We start from the raw sequence: 25,321 nt of genomic DNA, 5'->3' as shown, positions 1-25,321 counted from the left end.
CAGCAGCAGCAGTATGTTTATTTGCCTCAACTTTTCTCTCCCACCAACTCACTAAACACTCAAGATAAGCACCATCACTATAAAATTTGTGTTCATGTCAATTAGCCAACTGATGACAGTGTTGGCAGATTCATTCCCATATATCCAAAGCCAGTTTGGGAACATAACAGGCAGGAGTTGCAGGGATTATTGACTAGAAGAGGCAAGTGAAGGCATGATTTGCTTACGTCTGACAGAGCTTTAATGTTCTGTGTGTATCTTCCATCAGCTTAGGACAGAGTACAAGTGTGTGGTACAGTTGCTCATTAGCTCTCTGTACACTCAGGTCACTAACCAACTAAGTGAAAAGTCAAATGAAGACATGAGGTGCACCCTTGTATGCCAGTGGCAGCATGGTGCCAGTGCTTTCAACCCTCCTAGGACCTCTGCACCCACTGTTGATCCACAGCTTTAGTTACCAAAGGACAAGCATTCTGACAAAGCATGGAGACATGTCTTTTCAACTTTTTATTTTATATTGGAGTACTGAAGCTGAAACTCCAATACTTTGGCCACCTGATGCAAAGAACTGACTCATTTGAAAAGACCCTAATGCTGGGAATGATTGAAGGCAGGAGGAGGAGGGGACGACAGAGGATGAGATGGTTGGATGGCATCACCGACTCAATGGACATGAGTTTGAGTAAGCTCTGGGAGTTGATGATGGACAGGGAAGCCTGGTGTGCTGCAATCCATGAGGTTGCAAAGAGTCGGACACAACTGAGCGACTGAACTGAACAGCTAGTTAACAATGTTGTGATAGTTTCAGGAGGATAGCAAAGGGTCTCAGCCGTACATATACATGTGTCCATTCTCCCCCAAACTCCCCTCCCATTCAGGCTGCCACGTAACATTGAGCAGCGTTCTCTGTGCTGTACACTAGGTCCTTGTTGGTTATCCTTTTTGAATATAGCAGTGTGGACATTTCCATCCCAAACTCCCCAACTATCTCTTTTCCCCATTCTTCCCCCCTGGCAACCATAAGTTTGTTTTCTAAGTCTGTGAGTCTGTTTTTGTTTTGTAAATAAGTTCATTGTATCATTTCTTTTTGGATTCCGAACATAAGGGATGTCATATGACATTTCTCTTTCTCTGTCTGACTTCCTTCACTCGGCATGACAATCTCTAGGTCCAGCATGGAGACATTTCAGGACACTTAGCCCTGTCTCCTCTAAAATTAGTTCTGGGTCTGCATTCCTCTAATGTCCTTCCTAATTGACCTTCGTTTAATTCTGGGAAAGCATTAGTATGTACTGCTCCATCTAAAGCAACTGTTGGCTGTGCTGTCATACTACCTTCTGCTTTTGGCTTCTGTCCTTTATATTGGGGTTAATATTGCCAGTGCTGAATGACTTGTCATGCCATGAAGTCTCTTGTGACCTAAGTGAGCAGAACTTTTCCTTGAACATCAGTCTCTCTGTCAGTGAGTCATCCTTCTTTTTCTCAGTTATTATTTTATTCTGTTTTGAGTGTGAATTGCAATAGATAAGGACAGTTTCAGAGACAATCATAGCGTATTCCATATATAAAAGAATGAAAACCTGATTCAATCATGAACAATGTTCCCTTTCCAGGTTAGACTATCATAGGAACATGACCCTAAGTTTCAGTGACACCTAAGTTTAAGATTTTTTAAGGGAAGTCAGTCCCTTTTAGACTTGTAAAGGGCACTGTAAGCCTCAGCTTTCTAGCTCTGTAGCTGTAAACTTCCTGTTACTCACACCCGCTTGTCTCTTCTCTTCTGCATCATCAGGGGATGAGTTATCTTCTCTTCAAGGCCAACTCATCCACCTGTGATGTCGACCCCAATTCTACCTACCCCTTTCCGGAGGTATTTTGTTCCATCATATATCCCTTCTTTCTCCTGTGGCTTGTACCTCTGTCTTCCTTTACATTATTTACCTTCCATTTATAACATTGGTATCTCCCTACAAAACACCTTATCTTGAGCTCTGCCTCCTTTCAGCTGTCATCCAAAGAGTAGGGTATAATCTCACCTTCGTTTCACTCACTTTCATTCCACTTTGCCCAAAGAAGTTTCACTGTGCTTTGCCAAAGAAGATTGCCTTCCAGTCTCACCAGTCTGTCTGCTGGGGAGTTAGTTACCCTAGTCTGATGTATGGCTGGTCAGGAGGAGAAGGGGAGGGAGGGAAACTTTTAAATTCTGCTCCTGCCTCCCCCCACGTTGCCTTGAGACATCCATTTCCTTACCTCTTGTCATTGGGATTGGTAGCAGTAGGTCAGGTGGCCAAGATCTGCGATATTATCAGGACAGGGGCTCAGCTGTGCTGCAGTGAGAGCCTGATGAAAGCAGGAAAGAGCTGAGCCACCCCAACTCATCCCTTCACTCTTCTGCACCCCAGCCCTCTAGCCTATTGAACTAAAGCTAAGGAGACTATTAACCAAGTGCTGTTGCTTTAAATCTAACAAATCAATGGTGAAGCCCTATCCATAGGAGTTGCCTGATGGATTAGTATGAAAAGGGAATTTATCAGTATTGGTTCTGTGTTGTCTGGGACTCTCTACTCCAAAGAGTAAGATTCTCTCCTTTCAAAGTCCCTGCAAAGGGCCTAGGCCCACCCATCACCCTATTCTCTGTACTTCCAAATGATCTTGAGCTCTCAATCCAAAATTACTAGACTCCTAAGGAGTGCAGCTCTTAGTAAAGACAATAAGTAATATGTATTACCTGGAACTGGTGGAGGAAAAATTTAAACTGAGCATAATATTCTCAAACAATACAGGAAGATGCTTAGCAATATGATGCAGCGACTAGCAGTAGTGAAAAACTGAGTAGAAATATTGGGTATGAAAATAATATGCTTGTAAGAAAAACAGGATATAGGATGAATACAGCTGAAAAACTTGCTAGTGACCTAGGCAATTAGAAGGAGGGCAACAAGAAAGGAGAAATAAGTAGACAATACAAAAGAAAAATATAAGTGTTATAAAGAATAGAAATAGAGTAAGATAGACTTCTATCAGACTACTTAGGAAAAAATGCAGATAAATACAGTATGAAAACAAAAATGAACTAGAGACACATGACAGAAAATACTCAAAACGTATTGTGAACAAATACAAAAATTAAAAGTCAGAAATTGATACATTTCTCAAAAAGCTGTATATTGGTAAAATCAGCCCAAGAAACAAAACTTAAATGGCCATTAATTTTAAAGAAAATGAAGTAGTTGTCAAAAACCTCCCATCCCCAAATCTCTAAGAACAGTTGTTTGGGGAGGTAAATTCTACCAAACTTTTAAGGAACAAATAATTCCTCTCCAAAATAAGTTCAGTAAAATGGGAAATGAGGGAAGTTCAGTTCATATAACAAGCATAATCTTGATTCCAAAACCTGACAAAGACAATAGAACAAGAGAGAATTATTATAGGTCCTTTTCATTATAAGCATATATATAAATTTCCTAGATATATTAGCTCACAAATCCAGCAGTGTATTTGGAAAATAACATATCATAATCAGTTAGATTTGTTTCAAATATGTAAAAGTGGTTCAACACCAAAAACTAAAAAACTTAAAGATCATATGATCTCAATAGATATTTTTAAAAGGGTGAAACAGTTCAACACTTTGGCATCAAAAAGATTAGACCATTAGCTTAGAAAGAGTTCCTTAGCTTGGTAAAATTCATATAGAAAAATACCTACAGTGGATATTTAATGAAGAAAATTTAAAGTCATTTTCTAGGAGTAGGAATAAGACAAATACCTACATTATCATTTTTCTTAATACTGAGTCTCAGACTCTCTACCTAAGAGGAATGAAAAAAAAAGTGAATCAAAAGAATGGAAAGAGAGGAGATAAAACCACTGTTGTTTGCAAATGATCATCTTCCCTGGAGTATTCTGCAGGATCTAAATAGAACCTATTATATACTAGAATTCATCAAGGTTGTAAAGTCAGCCTGTTAAAATCAGTTGCCTTTCTCTACACCAGTGGTCCTCAAACTTTATAATTTGGGGACCTATTATACTCTTAAAAATTAATGCAGATCCCAAAGAGCTTTTGTTTATCGAGGTTGTATCTACCAATATTTACCATACTAGAAGCAAAACAAATGTATAAAATGTTGTTTAAAAATAAACACAAACCCATTACTTGTTAACATAAAATATTTTTATGAAAAGAAAAAATGTCCAAAAAACAAACAAAAAACTATGTTGTGAGAAGTATAACAGTGTTTTACCTTTTTGTACATGTCTTTTAATTGCTTCCCTAATTGAAAACATCTAGATTCTCATACATGCTTCTGCATTCAGTCTAATGCAATGTGTTATTTTTGGTTAAGACAGGAAAAATATCCAGGTTCAAACTTATTGTAGCTGAAAAGTGTTAGTAAACTTTTCATATAATCATGAGCTTTCTTCTCAGCAAGTGGAAGTTTGTTATAGGTTAATTGAAATGTGGAATCTGAAGCCAAATCAGTAAACTCTTCATGATGTTTCATTAAGTTCCATTGATTTATCATGTATTTTGAATACATCTTTCACCTTGTATAATTTTTAACACCAAGTATTGACCATTTGAAAAATATACAGTGACTTGTGATCTTTTTAATATTAACAAATATTATGTAATACTGAAAAAATCACCCTTGTTAGTATCACCCCTGACTCATCAAAAGAGCCTTAAAGTATTGGGAAGCTATCAAGCTCATGACAGATATGTTTTCTAAAATTCTACCTTTGCTTGAAAGCTTCCATTTTGTCACTGGCAACAAATACTATCTGTTGTTTCCTTAAAGTGACAAGTTTACTTCATTTTTCAGAAAACATCTACCACATTTCCAAGTCTGAATAACCATACTTTGTCAGTAGTTCTCAACTAAAAATGGTTCTCTGTGAAAGAATAAAATGCAATTAGCTCAGCCTTGGACTGAAACAGTCATACAAACACTTTTCCCTGAGGTAGTCACTGTGCTTCAGTATTCAAAAGCACTTGACACAAATTTCTCATTTTGTCACAGATGGTATTTTTTTAAATGTATACTCAAGGGTAGAAATTCAATAAAATTAATAATTTTTACTCTTCCATCAGACATTCCTATGTAAAACCAGCATTTTTTTCTTGAGTACACGGTGATAAAGAATACATGAGAAGTATAATTTAGCACCTTAAGCCTTGATTCATGGTGAGGTAACAACAGTTTTACCTACTAAAACTGTTTTTGCTTTTGCACCATTAGTGTAAATGTCAACAGAATTTAAAGGCAAAACATCTTATTATGAAAGTACTTTTGACTATGCAGGCCCCCCAAAAGGTGTTGGGGATCCACAGTGGTTCATAGACCACACTCAGAAATACTACTTTGCACCATCATTCTACTAGGTAGAGAGATGGATAGACAAGGTACCTTTCACAGTAGCCACCAAACTCTAAGGTATCCAGCCAGACTATACAGAACTTGCTAGACTTCTATAAAGAAAACTTTGAAATTTAAATAAAGGTCACAGCGAGTAATCTAAATAGATATAGAGACAGTTCATGTCCTTAAGAGAGATGACTTAATAATATATAAACTCTCCCCCCCAAGTTAATCTATAATTTCACTGCAACGTCCATTAGAATTCCAGGATTTTAGGAAAGACTGATAAAGTTACTTCAAAATTTAAATAAAAGAATAAAGGGTACAGGAAAACTGTATTAACTTAAGGAAAAAGCAAAACAGTGTAGAGCCTTGCCTTGCCACATACTGAGACAAATTATAAAACAATCCCCAAAGCCCAGGATCAACCAGATACTCAGAACAGGAACGTAGAGACAGAGGGGTGTGTAAATGGGAGATTGATGTGCTTCATCCGGAATACAGTGGGACCACAAATCACTCTGGAAAGATAGGCTGTTCCAGGAATGTTAAAAAGACAGCAGCAGCAGCAGCTAAATGGATTAAGAGAAACTGAATCTGTCTCTAAGAACAAACACGGTCTCCAGACAGATTTAAGACATCAGAGTATTACAGAAAACGTCTACTACTGTAAATGTTTCATTTCTTTTTATTGTTAACTATAATCAAGCAACATTTTTACCTTTTCACTTCCTCAGTTTTCCAAATTTCCAATTTAGTAACTTTATTTTCTATGCAGAATTGTTAACCAACCATTTATGCTTGAAAAAAAAAAAATACTTCACATACTCTGAAATGCTACCTTGAGAGCTCCATGAATCATATTGACTCTCAACATTTCAAAGGAAGATTTGTAAAATAATATGTGGTAAATACCCAAGATAAAGCATCAGGAGTACTTAATTAAATATACCCCAGATTCCTCAGGATCTGGAAAAGTTACAGCCTTCCAAAAGCTTCTCTTGGGTGAATATTTGCCTTCTGTAAATTTCTTAGTGAGAACATAAGCATCTGCTGAGAAAACAAAACATTTATGTAATGTCTCCTTCAGAGCATTCCTCCATGAGAACTATTCCCTTGGCCGTGCTCCGTAATACTCTGAACAGCTCTTGCTAAAATCTTATCTCCTTCCTCTGAAGATGCATGGAAATCTCATTACAAGTGTTCAACACCTGTTACCTAAAAGGTCTCAGAAAGGATGTCAGTTTATTCAGCGCACTTGACAGTGTGTCATGTATTTTTTTGTGTTTTATTTTTATTTTTGTATAGAATGTGGCTCACAGATAAATGTAGTCTTGAAATAACTAGCTTTCCTGAGCGATTCTGTCGAATTTATCATTCTCTAAATCCAGGTTTTGCAACCAACTGATTGATGACCCTCTTATTTATTTACTAACACATGTCAACAGGCAAACCAAGTGACAGGCAGCAGTGTGGCTCCTGTAGCACCTTGTTAATCCGAGTAGTTTAGATGTATTAAAAAGTCTTTTCACTTGGACAAAACCAGAGTAATGCAAACTGACAGATTTCACCTCTTTATTTCTCAACAGAGTGTGTAAGTGCTCAAAGCCTTAGACAGATAACTAGTTTGGGAAATTAGGGAGACATCTTGTAGCCCATAGCAAAGTGGCCATATAGCTTCAAGCACTCAATTTAAAAGACCTAATCAAAGAATATGTATTGCTGGATTGTGTTTTTTCAAAAGGGAAACCTATAAAATATCCCTAAGGCATGTGTGTGTACGCACACACATTCATGGTGGCAGGCAGACCCAGGAGGTTACTAGCAACCGTAGATGTACTCAGGAGGTCACCAAGCCCAACCCTACTGTCTTCAGTTGGTCTGTATACTTGCCCAACTAGGAGACTTTTTCCAAATCATGGCTTCAAATACATTATCACCACTAATGCATGGGCTGGCTGCCCTAACAGATCTTGATTATGTGTCAAGGGAAACAAAGACAGACACACATCAAAATCTTTTGACTAGGGACTTCATTGGTGGTCCAATGGTTAAGACTTTGCCTTCCAAAGTAGGGTGTACAGGTTCAATCCCTGATTAAGGAGCTAAGATTTCACATGGCTTATGGCCAGAAACCCAAAACATAAAACACAGCAATCTTGTAACACATTCAATAAAGACTTTTTTTAAAATGGTGAACGTCAAAACAAAAAATTTCTTAAAGATCTTTTGACTAATTTCTTAGTATCCAAGGCTACAAATCTTCAATTGTGGTTGCTGTGTCTAGAAAACTTCTCATTTCTTCTCCTTCAGCTTGTCTTCCAGCTGGCAAGCCTCTGCGATGCCTTTCTCATTGACCATTGCTCATTACTGAACAAACCATCTTCACCCCCATTGCCTCACTGGATCCTGCTTACTTAACCCACATTCTTCACAGGCAGACTTTCTCCAATGGAAAGAAGAGTATAGGGCCAGGAGAAGGATGAATATGGAGGTATGAAGTTCCTCCCTTTATGTAGGAATGTAATGAATGACCATGGAAAGGCTGTTTGTTTTAGGTAAATGTCTTCTGATTACCTCTATTCTTGGGACTTCCCTGGTAGTGCAGATGGTAAAGAATCTGCCTTCAATGCAGGAGACCCTGGTTCGATCCCTGGGTCAGGAAGAGCCCCTGGAGAAGGAAAGGCTACCCACTCCAATATTCTGGCCTGGAGAATTCTATGGACAGAGGAGCCTGGTGTGATACAGTCCATGGGGTCTCAGAGTCTGACACAACTGAGTGACTTAACACTTTCACTTTCACTTTCAATTAGAAGACTGGAAGGACTAGGCATGAAATTTAAAATGCTATAGGCCTTAATTATATGATAATTTAGTATTGATGTGACAGTTACTATAATTGAGATTATTCTGATGGTTTTCAATTTCTGAATCTGAGTTATATTGAGGAGAAATAAATATGATATATACATGTGTGTGCTTGCTTGCTCAGTCATGTACAACTCTTTGTGACCCTTTAGACCGTAGCCCGCATGGCTCCTCTGTCCATGGGATTTTTCCAGGCAAGAATACTGGAGTGGGTTAACATTTTCCTCTTCCAGGGGATCTTCCCAACCCAGGGATCAAATCCACATCTCCTTTGTCTCCTGCATTGCAGGTGGATTCTTTACCTGGTGAACCATCAGGGAAGGGAAGTCCATGGTGTGTGTGTGTGTGTGAGAGAGAGAGAGAGCAGTAAAACCAGGAAAGGAACCATTTCTCAGTTTCAGCTGCTGAATGTATTGATATGTCTGTGCGTGTAAGATACAGATAGATTTCATGGCTGAAGACTTGTCTTTAGAAAAGCACCAGTTGTACAGTTATTAGCTGTCAGAACTGCCAATGGAAAAAAATTCTGCTGTCATTAGAATCCTTCCACATAGTTCTAGCGAGAGCTAACCAGGCCAAAGTAAATATGCACATAAAAAAGTTTTCTTCTCTTTCAAGCCTTCATAACCTTTGCAGTCAGCAACACTGCAGATTTTCATTTCGGGTGAGATCTTGGATCTTCTAGTTTCACAGATTTGAAGAAAGTCAGAGTCTCAATAGCTGAAAGGACTAAGTTAAACTTGAATAAAACTCAAATCAGGGAATCTGTTTCTCCATGCCTTTTTTTTTTTTTTGGCCACTTTGCAGCTTGTGGGATCTCAGTTCCTGACCTAGGGATGGAATCAGGGCCACAGCAGTGAAACCCCCGAAACCTTGACCAGTAGCCCACCAGGCAACTCCCCTGTTTCTCCACTCTCAGAAGTCACATATTAGAAGCCTGTGACAAATGTTAAACCAAATAATACTCAACTGGTTATATATGGATCTTAATAGTCCTCTCTCTGTAATTCCATCACAATCATTCCTCACTTTAAAATCTTAAGAGAAGGGACTTCCCTGGCAGTTCAGTGACTAAGACTCCACTCTTCCAGGGCAGGGGGCCAGGGTTCGATCCCTGGTCCAGGAACTACATCCCACATGCAGCAACTCAGAGTTCACATGTCACAACTAAAGATTCTGCATGCTGCAACCAAGATCAAAGACTTGGCGTGCCACAGCTAAGACCCAGAGCAGCCAAGTAAATGAATAATAAATAAGATAAAATTTTAAAAAAAAAAGATCTTAAGAGGAGACGATTCCTCCATATTCCTCAAGAAAGTTTCACCAAGTGTCACTGACATTTACCTTCAAATCTATCTGACTTTTTCTGGCCTGTCACTCATAGATCACTGGCTGTGGCTTATGGAGGTTGCTCAGTTGGATTCAATTTGGCTGCCATTGTCTATAATCCAGTGTCCAATTCTCCTGTGCTCTATAGCCAACCATTTCCTTAAAAATGGATTTATTGATGCGAGAGACAATCCAGGTAAAGTATTTAATATATCTGTGACCACAGGACTGTTATTTGAAAGCACTGTATCATTAGCATGGTTAATTCCAAGGAGCTATTAACTGCAACTGTTGCTTTAAATGACAGGGTCATTAAACAAGTTGGCCCCAAAGGGAGTCTTGGAATTAGGAAGCCACAGGCCTATTGTTTTCAAACATCTGTGGCATTGGTATTCTCATGGATTGTAAATGGCTATAGGGAGGCATTCCAGATTATTTTCATCCACCTAAGGATTATCCAAAATTATACCTCATCCTATCTGGAATAATATTACAGAAAGGGATAGTGTGTTCTGATCCTACAGAATAAAGTCACCTTTTTTCTAAAATGAAACTTATGTAAACATGTAGCTTGACTGCAGGTAAAGGAAGAAATAATTTGAAGTTTCAACAGGTCATCCTTGTTTTTCATAAACACTAATAGTTGTCAAAGTGCATTCCCCAGACCAGCACCTCCTGGGACCTGTGAATTGTTTGACCCCCACATGAGAGCTACTGAATCTAAAACTCTGGGGGTGGTGTTATCAATCTGTGTTTCAAGAAGCCCTCCAGGTGATTCTGGTGCATGATGAAGTTGTGAATCACAGACCTATACTGAAGACACTCAATTCATTGATTAGAGCTATGTATTACGTCTAGCACTCAGGGTGTGTGAGTACATGCTCAGTAGCTAGGTCTTGTCTGACTTGTGACCCCCCATGGATGGTAGCCCACCAGGCCCCTCTGTCCATGGAATTCTCCAGGCAAGAATACTGGAGTGTAACCGTTTCCTGTTCCAGGGGATCTTGCAGGGACTGAACCCGTATCTCCTATATTGGCAGGCAGGTTCTTTACTACTAAGCCACCAGGGAAGCCCATCTGGAACTCATAGAACCATAATAGGTTGCATTAAGACAGTTCAAGAGAGAGTCAGTGATAAGCCATCCTTTTGCAACAGTTAACAGTGCCAGGTTTGGGGGAGACATATCCTAAGCAGATATAGATCAGGTTGGGGATATGGGATTCAGATTTGGGCAACACCTTTCCCCTAGATTCTAGGATGGTCTTTTTAGCCAGCAGGTTGTATTCTCTTCCCTCTAGGGGACTAAGTTGAGAGCATTTCCCCCAAAATCATCTCATCTAGTCATAAGCTCTAAAGTGGCAGACAGGTGGGAGGAGGAGTGGTTGTTTTATTTAATGGGAAAGTATTTGATCTCCTGCCCTCCTTCCCTCTTGGGATATAAAGACCCATGAGTATTGAGGTCTGACCAGGGGTAGGACCCCCCCAAGGGCCTAGCTGTACTAGACTCTGGCACTGTATCTCTTATCAGGTTGCCATGCCTGGAGCTAGAGGGTAGGTCAGAAAATCTCAATAAAATTTACATTTTCCAGTTGTGTTCTCCATCTAAATCACATGCACAGAGAGAACATTGACCCCAGACAATAGTTAAGATTCAAATTAAGACAGGCTGGGGAGCCAGTAGAAATTCCCTGAGCCAGCTGGGCTGGCCTAAAGGATGTATGAATGGAAAAAGGCATTTAACAGAGGCGGTAGCTCAGATGGAGCAATTTCTGATCTCTCTAATTGGTATAAACCATGTATGTGTACATAGCAGTGTGCAGCATATGTCCGTAATATGATACTGCCCTGTATTTTCATAAGAGGGTGAGGAGGGTGACAAGAGCAGTCACCATCTATTGGGTTGGCCAATAGGTGGCCAAGAAGTTCATTTGGGTTTTTCCATGAAATGTTACGGAAACGCATATGAACTTTTTGGCCAGCCCAATACTTTGGTGGAGGAGGGGCACAAGGAAATTTCTTAGCAGAGTCTGTGGGTAGATAAGTTTTCTGATCAGCAGTCCACAGAGAGAGTGCCTACAGTCCTTGCTACTGAATGACCTTTGGGGTTTCAGGTAGAAGAACTCGGTTGTTGTACCCTTGGGCCAGCCTCCTTGTTTAGTTGAACCTCACAAGGCACAGGCTCCCTGTCTCGGTCTCCACAGTGTCCCATGTAGATGCTTCCATGTTGCCCATCTCCTTACTTGGAACAAGCTGTACACCTTCCTTTAACGCCTTTCTCTAGATGATGGTCATTTCTCTATTTCCTCCCCCTCTTTCCTCTTTCTTTTTTTATTTCTTTATTTGTCCTTTTCTCCCCAGGACCTGCATTTCTCCCCAGCATCTCTTCTTCAGGTGTACAAGCTTCTCTCCTCAGTTACCTCCTGAATGTCAGGGCTTTCTCCTCATTCATCTGATTTTTGTCGTTTAGAGGGAGGGAGAAACAGCAGAAGAGTAAGTGAGTTCTTTTTCTTTGGATGGGAGGAGGGGAAAGATGGGCGACTTCGGTGTCAGCCTGCAGCTAACTTTCTCTGATCTAAAGTATCTGAACTCAAACACACACCCACCAAGAGGATAATTTGATTCTGAAGAACTCCATGTATTATACACAAGCAATTAAATGCCTTTTTTTTTTTGGTATATCTTTGATCCTATTTCTTTCCATGCATAGTGAATACATTTAATTCACTCTCTGTCAGAGCTTTTTTTGTAGAACTTCCTCTTATTGACCAAAAAGGGATGGGATGCAGCTCTGTCCTCTACCTTATAAGCTGATTAGGGAAAGAGATACATAAATTCACTGAAGGCAAAAGTTCTGTTCATCATTCTATACCCTCAGTTATTAATACAATATCTTACATGCAATATATGTTTGTTGAATCAAATTCAGGGTCAAAAAATCTGGGGATGGTGAAGAACCAGCAAGAAATCTTAGCACATATATGGTAACTATTGTTGGTGCACTCTGGCTAGTTGTCATGATCTAGACACGAAGGAGAAAGACAAGGCAGTACTATGATGGGATTATCACCATAGCCCTCAATCCAATACTATCTTGAGTTCTATTTCTTCTTTAGCTGCAAGTACAGATATAGTCATTCTGTTAAAAGTTAAGGTCAAATACGTTTCAAATCTCTGTATATCTTATATGGAGAAAAATGGACTAAATGACCTTTAGACTAGTCTTCTTCCTATGTTCCCTTACAAGCTTAACCATGCGCATCAATGTGTATCCACAAGGAACTTTGACAGGCAGTGGCAGGGAGGGAGGCAGCCAAGGAAAGGATGCTGAGAATGTGCACCCTATTTGAAGCAGGGGAGCAAAGTTAAAGCATACTAATGCACGGTAGTCAAGCTGTGTTTTTAAATGACATGCTCAGTTGTGTCTGCATGCACGCCCAATTGTGTCTGTCTTTGGTCTGTAGCCCACCAGGCTCCTTTTGCATCGGATTTTCCAGGCAAAAATATTGGAGTGGGTTGCCATTTCCTCCTCTAGGGGATCTTCCTGAGCCAGGGATAGAACCCGTGTCTCCTGCATTGGCAGGAGCTGCTTTACCAGTGAGCCACCTGGGAAGCCCCTCTTAAATGTACAGAGGTACATAATTAAAGGGCTTCCTTGGTGACTCAGGAGTAAAGAATCTGCCTGCCAATGCAGGAGACACGGGTTCAATCCCTGGCTGAGGAAGATCCTCTGGAGAAGGACATGGCAATCTACTCCAGTTTTCTTGCTTGGGAAATCCTGTGGATAGAGGAGCCTGGTGAGCTACCATCCATGGGGTCGCAATAGAGTCAGACATGACTCAGTGACTAAACAACACATAATTAAAAGGAATTGCTTTGAGGAGCCAAGAAGTGTTATCACAGAAAAGTAAAAGTGTTCCAGAATGAAAAACTATCTTAGCCAAGAGCAATACTTTGAAATTCATCAAGAAATCTTGCTACTTTAGGTATCCATTTTTTTTAAATATCACTGTTTGAAACGTATTACAACTATCAGCAACTTGATGTTGAAGCTTGAAGAATACTGACGCATCTGTAATGCTGTAGAAATGTTACAAAAAGAGGGAAGTGGACATTTTAAGGGTGATTTCTCAAATATTCACAGCATTCAGAATTTTAATGGCGCTATTGATAACCTTGTTATCTAATAGACTTCTGACTACAAAATGCATTAAACTTCTTGGCAGTAGTCAAATGAGTGGCAGCCAGAGATGGCATACATAGTGTGCTTGATAAAAATGCTATTTATTTAAAGTGTTAGAGTGGCCATTATGTTCAAGTACGAAGTTTTGAGACTCTCAGTAAATTTAATCTAGAAGAAAATGTTTCAGACTGTTTTTAAGTTTCAGTAGAACACAAGGTACTCTGAGTTATTCCTTAAGAGAATGTCAAATGTAAAAGCTGGTTTTGACATATGCACACGTAAACATATTCACATGTGATAAGTTTTCAGGTAGCTTCCTTGGTTCTTTTCTATTATTGCCTACTTGTGGCTAAGGATATGGTGACTTTATAAGCTCAAACTTTCAGCTATTTCAGAAGTTTATGTTAAATAAAAGTGGACGAGTTTATGTTAAATAAACTTCTGAGTTTATTTAGAAGTTTATTTATATTGAATAAATATAGTTTATTTATATTGAATAAACTGAGTTTATTTATATATATATATTTAGTTGAGTGTGTATATGTGTATGTTAATCCTATTCAGAGAATTGAGTGGAAAAGAATTCAAGTTATTGTATTACTACTGTTTTAACCTCTCTAAGACTCTTTTTCCTAATCTGGAGATGGGGGTCCTGATTCCCTAACTGGCAGAGTGGTTTTAGGGGTTCAGTAAATAATGTTCTAAAGTATGTAGGAGAAATAAATTTCCCTTCTGTGATCAAAACAATTACATTTTGTTGCCTTTCCCTTTCCTCATGAAGTTGAAATAATATAACCCAATATAGGTAAAGCCCAAAATCGATAGGAAGCGTAGACTCTCTTAGATGGAAGCAATCTTAGAAAGTATATGGTTCAGTGATTCTTATCATTTGTGTGGCTCATGGACTACTTTGAGAATCTGAGAGTCGTGACTCTTCACTACCGAAAAAATGCCTCTAGACACAAAAATTAGCATATAACTTTAAGGGGTTCAAGGATTCCCTCAAACCTAAGGTTAGGAATCCTCAATTTCATGCAGCACCCTCAGTCTAAAGATGGAAAAATTAAGGAATATAACTGATATGATCTTGAGAATTAAAAATTATTTTGAAAACTCTTCCCCCCAAAATCTCTAAGAACACAGCTTTCATTTATTTTTGAGCGGTGTCCTCAGACCACAGCTTCATTTTATCGGTGGACTTCCTGTCTCATCCACCTTTGGTGTGTGAGTGACTAAAAGCTATTTGCAAGCCCACACAAAGTGAAATGAAATAATTTGGGTATTGATTCTGTTTTTAACATGCATATTCCCCAAAATTATACTACTGCATTCTCGTGAACATTCATTAAGTACCCATCATGGTCCAAAGTCTGTTCAAGACAGTGAGAGCACAAGATCTTGAGACCTGGTTTCTCACTGATCTGAGCCCAGTCTAATAACAGGCTCATGAGCCTGTAATAGGAGAGCTCAGAGAGAAGAATAAGTCACTCAGCCTCAAAACTTTGAGGATGTCCCACACTTAAGGTAACATTAAAGTTATGACTTGAATGAGCAATAGTTTTCTGCTCAAAGCATCCATATGACCTAATTCCTTGTGGATGCAAATTTTAATACAGTGCACAACTTTCCTTTCAGTTTAGAATAATTTGCTTACTTTATATGTACACGGTAATTACTCCCAATATATGTGGGGTGACCCACCAAAGACCTGTTTGGTAGTCTCATCAACCATGTGTCTTCATTCTCTGAGCCGCGCAGTTTGCAGACCTCAGGGTCGTTGTCCTCTCTGGCTTGCAATTTCCAGTCACAAATGCTTGCAAATCCTCTCCTCAAAGTGTCCCTCTGCCTTCCTCTTTCTTTTCTGTTCCCATTACCATCTTCCAATCATTTTCCATACACTAGACCTGGCCCCCACCAGTCCTTCCTTGTTCTGCACAGTCACAAATGCATTTCCCCCAAAATTAACTTATTCTAAATCCACTGGTTGGTGCTCCTGCTCTTTTCGCTGCTGGCGTTTGCGCAGGGCCTGGTCTAGAACACCTGGGGCCCCATCCAGAACTCGGCGTGCCAGGCCTATGGCTCCTCCAGCTGGTACATCGCACTCCTTGTGCTGTGGGGGCCCATCGGCTTCCTACCCTGCTTCGCATTCATGTGGCTTCTGGGCAAGAGAGGTCTTCGGATAACTTCTGACATCCTTCCTTATGGTTTTGGGAACTGGTCTAAGGTGCATACCTGTATCAGACCTAATGCTTAAAAGAAGTCCACAGGAAGGACAAGTGACCAGGAAGCTGTATGTATCAATTCTAATCACACCCCACTGGTAGAGACTTAGTCATATGGCCACACCTATCTGCAAGAGGAGCTGGACATGTAGCCCACCAACCATGCCCCCAGTTAAAATGCAAGGATGCTAGAGAAAAAAAAAAAAAAATAGCTATCTCAGGACTGGAAAAGGTCAGTTTTCATTCCAGTCCCTAAGAAAGGCAATGCCAAAGAATGCTCAAACTACCGCACAGTTGCACTCATCTCACATGCTAGTTGAAGAAAGAAATGGCAACCCACTCCAGTACTCTTGCCTGGGAAATCCCATGGACGGAGGAGCCTGGTAGCCTGCAATCCATGGAGTCGCTAAGAGTCAGACATGACTGAGCGACTTCACTTCACTAAAGCCCAGCGAAGAAACATTCGCTCCAAGTTACCTATAGCATATAGTTGCGTGATATGTGTGTGTGTGTGTGTGTGTGTGTGTGTGTGGTCAGTCACATCTGACTCTTTTGTGACCCCACGGACAGTAGCCCACCAGGCCCCTCTATCCATGGGATTTCCTAGGCATGAATATTGGAGTGGGTTGCCATTGCTCCTCCAGGAGATCTTCCTGACCCAGGAATCGAACCCATGTCTCCTGCATTGCAGGTAGATTCTTTACCACTGCGCCACCTGGGAAGTCCCATAGGATATAGTTACTAAATCTGTTTATTTTCTTACTTAAAGCCTGGCATGATCCAGTCTCAGGCTCCTCAGCCATCATTCCCCAGCATGTTTCTGCTCCATCCTGGCATGTGTAAGGCAGAGATGGTAAGAGCTCATGCTAAGTCAGGTCTTACCTTTACCATGTATTAGCTGTTTCATCTCATCTCTCCATGCTCGTTTCCTCATCTATGACTTATATGAATAAATAGCCAAATGGCTTAAAGTTTTTAGGAAAATTAGTGTGATGACACATGGGAAGGGTCTGGTACTGGACCTTACACATCCTTGGCTCTCAATAAATGGTAGCATTTGTAGCCAGCTGCATCCTCACCTTCCACTGAAATGCACCACATCTCTGTCATTTCTAGAAATGCTTTTTTCTCTTACCAAGGTCATTGGTTTCTCCTTTAGGACTTGCCTCAGTTTCTGATTATCTTCCCACTGATTCCCCCACATGTACCTGCTCTCAGTTTCTGATTATCTTCCCACTGATTCCCCCACATGTACCTGCTCTCAACTGTCTCTTCTCACATCCCCTCCATCACCTCTGTTGTCTTTACCCTGTTTCCAAAATTCTTATGTTTCCTCACCATCACAGCTAGAACTGTTCCCACGTGGAGTAGACTGATGTGCAAAGTCATGAGCCTCCTTGACTTCACCCTTATGTGAAGACGTTGAAGTGATCATGAAACAGAGGGAAGATTGGATAATGGATGCCTAAGGATCCTAGCAGGAGTGATTTTTGGAGTCTGAGCTGTTTCAAAGCAGGGACATGTCTTATATTTCCTCCCACTTCCCACAGCCGAGATCCTTGTAGGCACACTCCACTCTGTGGTGTTTGGCTCACTGTTTTCCTGAAGAATCATCCTACTCTTTGATCCCTGTCAAGAGGGCTAGTGGCTTTCATCCTGCAGGGGAATTTAGGAGGATGTGTACCAGGGTTGGAGGATGGGAACCCCCATGTGCATCACACTGTAATCTATAGTGAGTATATAATAAATGTTTAATGAACAAGCACCAACTGCAAGCTATGTTTCACTGCATCTTTGTATGTCAGTTGGAGACAAATTAAGAGCAAATGAAAGTCTCCTCCACATTTAAGGCTGAAGTTATAGGGAGATGCTGAGGGACTAGATCTGTTGCCAAAAAAAAAAGACTCCTTAGGTTCCACAGAAAAAGCTCTTTATCTGAATATTTTCTTTTTCTTCCCTACAATCTATATATAGGCAAAGAGAGAGTACAGAAATGTAAGACAACATTTATCTTTAACATCCTTATTGAAAGCTCTATTTTTAAATGATCTCATTACACAGGGCACCTCTAATTTTGCCAGTTCATTTTCTGTCTGAAATCAACTTCTTTGCCTTCTCTGTTGCTGAATTCCAGGTAGCTGCTCTTAATCTCTTTGTGGCCTGGCCTTTTCATACCAGTTTGCTATAATACGAAAAGAACCTTCAGGTTTAAAGAACAGCTCCCCACCCTTCCCCAGTTGGAAGGGAGGAAATCAGTTAATTGCAGCCTGTCAGAGTTGTTTTAGGTGACTTTGTACTTCTTCAGTTTAAGATCAACATGAACCTTAGACGTTTCAGGCTGGAAATTTAAATAGCATCAAAAAAGCCTGGGTTTTGCTAATGCCAGGAATGACTCATCTGGTGAGAATGGTATTGTATTGGTAATACAATACCGAAAGAAGGAAAAGACTGTGGTATCTGCTTTTCTTTATATCTCTGACCTTGAGGAGAATTATAACTTGTTTGTTGCAGAAGTTGAGCATCTAATGTGCTGATGCACCTGTTAGTTCTAATATGTTAAATGGCAAAGCACTTGTCGTTTGCTGTGATTGCTTTGTGAGTAAAGTATTTTCTGCAATCTGGTGAACTGATTTTGTTTTGTTTTAAAGAATGTATTCATTTGTATTTCTTGTCTCTCTTATTTCTCAAAAATGTGCTTTCTCAATTCTGTTTCAACACCCTGGCCTCATCATTACATCTTTTAGAATCCGCTTGGCTTTTTATTTTCAAGGTAACATAAAGATTATGATTTGTTTTTAACATAGAAACCATGAACCAGGAGACTCCTGCGAGGAAGCTGGAAGAGGTGCTTCATCTAGCGGAGCTCTGCATCGAAGTCTTACAGCAGAATGAAGAGCATCATGCAGAGGTGATGACTTGTTTTAACTGTCACATAAAGCCACGCATAATGCTTTGCGATAGTGGGAATGGCACTGAAGATGTGGCCTGTCCATAGCCTTTTATACACACCTGGCCACTTATCTATAGTAAACGGAGAATGTGTGCTTTTCCTGGAAATATAACTCCTATATGTTACAAAGGAATTGTGTATGTCTATAATTTAGTATCTGTACCTGACAACTGTCTTTCTGTGTGCAACATGGAAGAGCTTATAAGATCTGCCAAAGGTGTACAACTAGCAAGAAGCAAAGCTGGGACATGACCCCCATCTAATGATGCCAGACCACTCACTAGCTTTTCTCCCTGTATCCTGATGGCTTTAGTTTAGAAATGTAAGTTAGTCGATGTGCACAAGGAAAAGTAATGGTAAACAATAACAAAATCACACAGAAGACATTCATAACTGCATCATTGGTAACTCTAGTGTTTCACTTTTACCATCAAGCTTTTCTTTCAGTTTTCACTAACCCTGCATTTTTAATAGTTTCAAAAGTTCTGGTTGTAATTATGTATTGACATTCAGTAGAAATATAAAATGGTATTTCATCAGGCAAGCTGCTTATTCTGAGATTTAAAAGTATCATTCTTTCTAATAGTCATGAGTTTATTTTTTTGAAAAAACAGTAGTTTTCTGACTTTCTGAATTAGAGAAAATGTATAAAATTAAATAAATGTAATAAATTTCAGTGCCCTAGCAATCCTTTTATTCTTGAGAAAGTATGTGAAATGAGCAAGAAGGGAAAAGAACAGATACAGAAGAATTTATAGAATATTTATATTTAATGAAGCCTAGTCCTCAAAAATATAAGAAACTATAGGAAGTACATTTTAAGCAAATTCTCAGAAAAGAATATTCATGAAGCCCTGTATAGATAACTAAGATGTATTGTATCTGCTTATAAATATGGTCATTCAAAACATCTGCTTTTAGCTCACACTATGGAGTCTAGTTTTTACCTTGCATCTGTCATGTGTGAACTTGTTATGGATATTTTATTTTAAACTGAAGAAACAGCTGCTTCAATAATTTGAAATGAATTCCCAGGAGGAGCTTTTCTAAGCTAGTACTACTGCTGTGTTACAATGGAAATGATTATATGATAAAAATGTATGTATGTGTTGTCTTTGTCTTTTGTTAAAAGGCATTATCATCAGAGTATTAGGCCATTTTGAATTCAAAAAAAAATTCTGATTGGCTATCCAATTTCACCTAAACAGGTACATCTAATTTACATTTCTCAAAAATTACGTTTAATCTTCCTACACTAATAAGGAAAATAAAAACTCTTCTGTCTTTTAAGTATAAATAACATTAAATACTCGCTGCAACCACTACATGCTTGTTAAAGTACAATATATCCAAACACAATTAAAATGTAAGTATTACTTATTTTCTAAGCTACAAAAATACAGTTGATTTTATTGAACAGAGATAATCAAAACTTATAAATATCACTGAACTAGATGCCAAAATACAGAAGTATTATAATGACCTCTGTTTAAAATGCTTTGTGACACTATGGCATGTCTTCATTCCACAATGCTTCCAAATTCTTGGGATTCCTCAGGGAAGAGAGGTGAGTAGAATTGTTTTCATCATTTTTCTAGCATGGAATAACTCTTTTATATGAAGATAAGATAGAACCCACTCTGGTTATAGTTTTAAAACCACCTTAGTCCCTCTCCTTGGAATTAGCCATTCCCTTCTCCAGGGGACCGATCGAACCCAGGTCTCCTAAATTGCAGGTAGGTTCTTTACCAGCTGAGCCACCAGGGAAGCCCAAGAATACTGGAGTGGGTACCCTGTCCCTTTCCCAGCAGATCTTTCTGACCCAGGAATTGAACCTGGGTCTCCTGCCTTGCAGGCAGATTCTTTACCAGCTGAGCTACCAGGGAAGCCGAAATTAAAGACTGTAAGTATTTAAATGGACCAATCTTGGTTGTACTGTTTCCATGAATGTGTCTTATTACCAACTGCCTGCATAATTACTGCTGGCCATCTTAAGTAAAGGCCAGCTTTACCTAAAGGATTTTGTCATTTGGGGTTTGGTTATATCTTTTACTGTTTGTTCTTTTTTCCACCATTTTCAACCAGGAGATCCATGTTTTTCTCTATTGAGGGGAGGGGTGAATTAGTCTGATTCCAAAGTCATTTCCAGAGTGAATGGATGGATGGCACTGTACAGTAATGTTGATTTTGCTGGATGTCCAGGCTAGACTGTCTTCACTGCACGAAAGAGAACCCAGCCCAGTTCCCTGGGTGGAGGTTAACGCATCTGTCTCAGACGCCTTCAAGTGGCCGTGCATCAGCTCCTCTCTCTTTCCCTCCTCCTTCCCTCCTCAGGTGGTTCACTTCACGGGGCCAAGAGGTTGTTTCTGTCCTTCAGCAGTTTCTCAGTTAAGCAGGTTTCATATCCTTCAGATCTTTCACAATAACTTGCTTCTAAGACAGTCCTCCCTTCTCTCTGAGGGCCTCTCAACCTCTCCCCTCAGGCTTTTCTTCCTAATTTCTGTGTTTTCTCTTGAGAAAGATAGTTTAAGCTCCTTTCCAGAAAATCTTTAAAGCCATCTTTCACATTCCTGGGATGAGACTGTGTCTGACCAGAAATTTAGACAAACTGATCCGACCACTGTCCATCTGAGGCCTCTCACTCTGACAAAGGCGGCGAGTTCCAGATGCCTTCTGGAAAGCCTTGGGCTCTCACCCCAGCACATGCCTCCACACACAGGCACCATGTTCCTGGTGAGAAAACTTACCGGAGGTACACAGTCAGGCCGACTCCAGACTCCACACCTTCCAGGGAGAGAGAGACAACGTGATGGCTATGAGCACAGCTCAGGTTATTACTCTGTGACTTATTGTTGCAGCAGAATCTTAATTGAAGGTCCCTAAAATATTTTAAATATGATATCGTCCACCATATTGGTGACACTGTAGGCCAGACGAATGTCAAGCAGTAATTCGGTGTTTGCCACTTGGCTCACTGTGAATGGTGGATGTATCCTGCTCTCCAGCTGACTGGGTCCCAGGCTGTTCCAGCAGCAGAGGAGTGCAGGGAGAGGAGTTCAGTGCGGACGCACACACGTGTGATTATAGTCATTCACGTAAACATCAGTGTCTGAACCAGATTATGTGTCTGGATGTGAGTGAGTGAGTGAAAATCATTCAGTCATGTCTGACTCTTTGCAGCCCCATGGACTATAGCCTGCCAGGCTCCTCTGTCCATGGGATTCTCCAAGCAAGAATACTGGAGTCAGTAGCTTATCCCTTCTTCAGGGGATCTTCCCATCCCAGGGATCAAACCTTGGTCTCCTGCATTGCAGGCAGATTCTTTACTGTCTGAGCCACCAGGGAAACCCATGCATCTGGACAGATTCTAACAAAAAGAGAAAAGATGTTTGATTTTTTAAAATGAAATGTTTTTCATTTTTAACAATGTTTCCCATTGTTTTCAGTTATTCCTTATCCTTGTTGTTGTTCAGTCACTAGATCGTGTCCAACTCTGTGACTCCATGAACTGCAGTGCACCAGGCTTCCCTGTCCTTCACTATCTCCTAGAGTTTGCTTAAACTCATTTCCATTGAGTTGGTGATGCCATCCAACCATCCCATCCTCTGTGGCCCCCTTCTCCTCTCACCCTCAGTCTTTCCCAGCATCAGGGTCTTTTCCAATGAGTTGGCTGTTCACATCAGGTAGCCAAAGTATTCAAGCTTCAGCTTCAGAATCAGTCTTTCCAGTGACTTATTCATAAACAAGATCTGTTTACTACCCACTACTAAGTAACTGCAGTCATCTCAACAGTTGAGTTCATCTTAATTACACAGCATTTATATCTGGATAGCCAGTGAGATAAATCAACTTTCATTTTTCGGATGGGTTTAGGTTTAGGATTAGATTAGCCTGTGGTACAACAAATGTTCCTCTTTTTGGAGAAGATGACCAGCAAGTGAGTTTCATATGGCTGAGCTAGAGAGGAAGAATTCCACTTGCAGCAGGACTCTCAGACAAAACTGCATGGTCACAAATACCCTACCGAAAATATTTCTTAGTCACTAACTTACAAATATATAATAATAAGAGTAGCACTTTACCTTGACATACCTTTTGAAGTATTTTCAGCTCCTCATTTCACTGGATTATTTCAATATTTATATTCATCTAGGAACCCAATTAGGGAGATGTTTTCATGAATTGAGTTGCAGAAAACTTATGATTCCTTTGACATAAGTTTAGGTGTCACCCTGAAGGTTCAAATCCATTCTACTGACTCCTCGAGAGAGCTTCAATATTTCTAGAATATGACCTCTCAGCATTACAGTATGTGTATGGTGGGGGGTGTAATGATATCCTAGATACTGAACTGTGTCCAGAGCGTTTAGGATCATCCGCAAAATACAAGATTACAAGCTGATCTTTTTGGGGTGTGGAGGAAGCATATAATACATTCCAAAATCAGATGCACTGTTTTTGCTCATTTATGAAGTCCTCATTTTTTTGTTGTTGTGAAATATGGAATGTTTACTGCATTTTGAGGGTAAAAGTAATAAAAAGACTAAGACCTCAAAGAAATATGAAAAGATATTTTTAAAAATAAGACTATAATAGATGTTCTGGCAAGAACATCCTCAGAGGACAAAAACATTGATCTGATCTGCAAAACTAGATAGACAAACAGATGAGCAGAAAGGCAGTATGATATATATATATATATATATATATATACAGTTGATTAAGAAACTAGATAGACAGTTTCTAAATATGTAGTTGATTCAGTTCAGTTCAGTCACTCAGTCGTGTCCAACTCTTTGTGACCCCATAAACTGCAGCACAGAATATGGCCTCTCAGCATCATGTTACTGTATGTGTATGTTGGGGTGAGTAGTTGATTAAGAAACTAGACAGACAGACAGAAAGACAGTGTGCTATATATAGAGTTGATTAAGAAGAGGCCATATATGTAAGAGCTTGGTCTCTACACTCCAGCTGACCTGAATTCAAATTATTGCTCTGTTACTAATTTTATGACTTCAGGCAAGTTCTTTAATCTTTCTGACCTTGCTAACCTGTAAAACCCCTGGGTTAGGAAGATCCCCTGGAGAAGGGCATGGCAACCCAGTCCAGTATTCTTGCCTGGAGAACCAGGTGGACAGAGGAACCTGGTGGGCTACAGTCCATAGGGTTTTAAAGAGTCAGACAGAACTGAAGTGACTTAGCATACAACCTGTAAAATAAGGATAATAGTACCATCTACCTGAAAGGATTAAGTAAGATAATGTGCAAAAAACCTTTAGAACAGTGCTTGCACATAGAAACTATTCCACTCATGTTGGACATCACTATTCTTAAAACATCTAAAACTCACATTATAAGATTTGTGTGAATTTTGGCTCATTTTTGTGTTGCTGATAGTGATTCATTTTTTACTTTTGTACAGCAAGAGATTTTCATATCCCTTGACTTTTCCACACAACCGTGGAGGAGGCTAGGACAAGTATTGTTACTGCCAATTTGCAGAGGAGGAAATGGAAATCCATCCAGGAACTGATTTGCCCATGAGCACTTAAGTCTCACCAAGTTCAAAAGCTCAGCACTCTTCCAGTTTCAGAGATAGTCTTACCTGCCACTGTTTCCAACTTCACTGAGTAAACAAACATGGCTTTCAGAGTATTGTCAGCCACAAATATCGTTCTCACCATACAAGATTTATTTATTGTTAGAATTTTGATAGAAATAGTATGGCTAAAGGACTGCAATCAAGTTTTGTTTTACTTCCCTCTTCATCAAGTTAAACGTTGCTTTCTGTCCCTGCTGTCTCGTTTACACTAATTAGTGGCTTAGCTCTGGGGCCAAGACTTCTGATTGGTGCCCTACGGATGAACGCGTTTCTGAGAAGAGTTTTCCCCTCCCTGGTGGGGCCCCTCATGCTGACGGGCCTCGGCCACCCCCAGGAAATAGGTGTGTAGGTAGGAAACTATACAGCCTCTCTTCTTACTACCAACCCAGGGTGGGAGGACTGCCACCCAGAGGGGTGGCAAAAAGCAGAAGGGGACAGACAGGTGGTAGAACTGACCCTGTGTTCTCAAGGTAAAGCCTGCAGCCCTTGCTTTTCATTTCCAAAGACTACTAGTAGCTGCTTAAAGCTTTCTCAGCTGATCATTAGAACAATGAGTATCCATCACAGATTGTCTTACATTCAGCAGAAATAACATTATCAGAAATACAATTTGAAGCATAAATATATTCATCCGCAAAACATAGTGAAAATTTCAAGTTGATAGCAAAGTCTTGCCAACCTGAAGTTGTTTTATTTGTTTGTTTGTTTTTTAAGAAAATTATATTCCATTGAGTTCCATTCTCCATCATGGCTCTGTCTTCCAAGTTAACTTTAAAAAGAGCTTTGGAAATTTTTCTCAG

At 39.8% G+C, this 25,321-nt stretch overlaps 1 protein-coding gene across 19 annotated transcripts in view; it reads left to right on the top strand.

Annotated features, from left to right (window-relative positions):
• The window catches only part of CADPS2 (calcium dependent secretion activator 2), a 535,874-nt gene that overhangs the window by 417,494 nt on the left and 93,059 nt on the right, over positions 1–25,321 (top strand). For 8 of the 19 annotated variants that reach the window (XR_014066703.1, XR_014066704.1, XM_081534079.1 and 5 more), the window contains one exon: positions 18,771–18,874. Coding sequence is in view for 17 of the 19 variants with exons in the window: in XM_081534079.1 (XP_081390205.1) it covers positions 18,771–18,874 (104 nt within the window). In the remaining 2 variants the exon portion in view is untranslated. Of the gene's footprint in view, positions 1–11,201; positions 11,208–12,879; positions 12,899–14,159; positions 14,173–18,770; positions 18,875–20,474; positions 20,484–25,321 lie in introns of all 19 variants that reach the window. The other 11 variants (XM_081534071.1, XM_081534089.1, XM_081534078.1 and 8 more) reach the window with 3 other exon arrangements.

This window comes from Giraffa tippelskirchi, chromosome 10, assembly GCF_054371585.1.
Source record: "Giraffa tippelskirchi isolate mGirTip1 chromosome 10, T2T-mGirTip1v1.2.pri, whole genome shotgun sequence".
Classification (NCBI taxonomy): domain Eukaryota; kingdom Metazoa; phylum Chordata; class Mammalia; order Artiodactyla; family Giraffidae; genus Giraffa; species Giraffa tippelskirchi.
The sequence above is the reverse complement of the archived record's forward strand: the minus strand, read 5'-3'. Positions and strand labels throughout refer to the sequence as shown.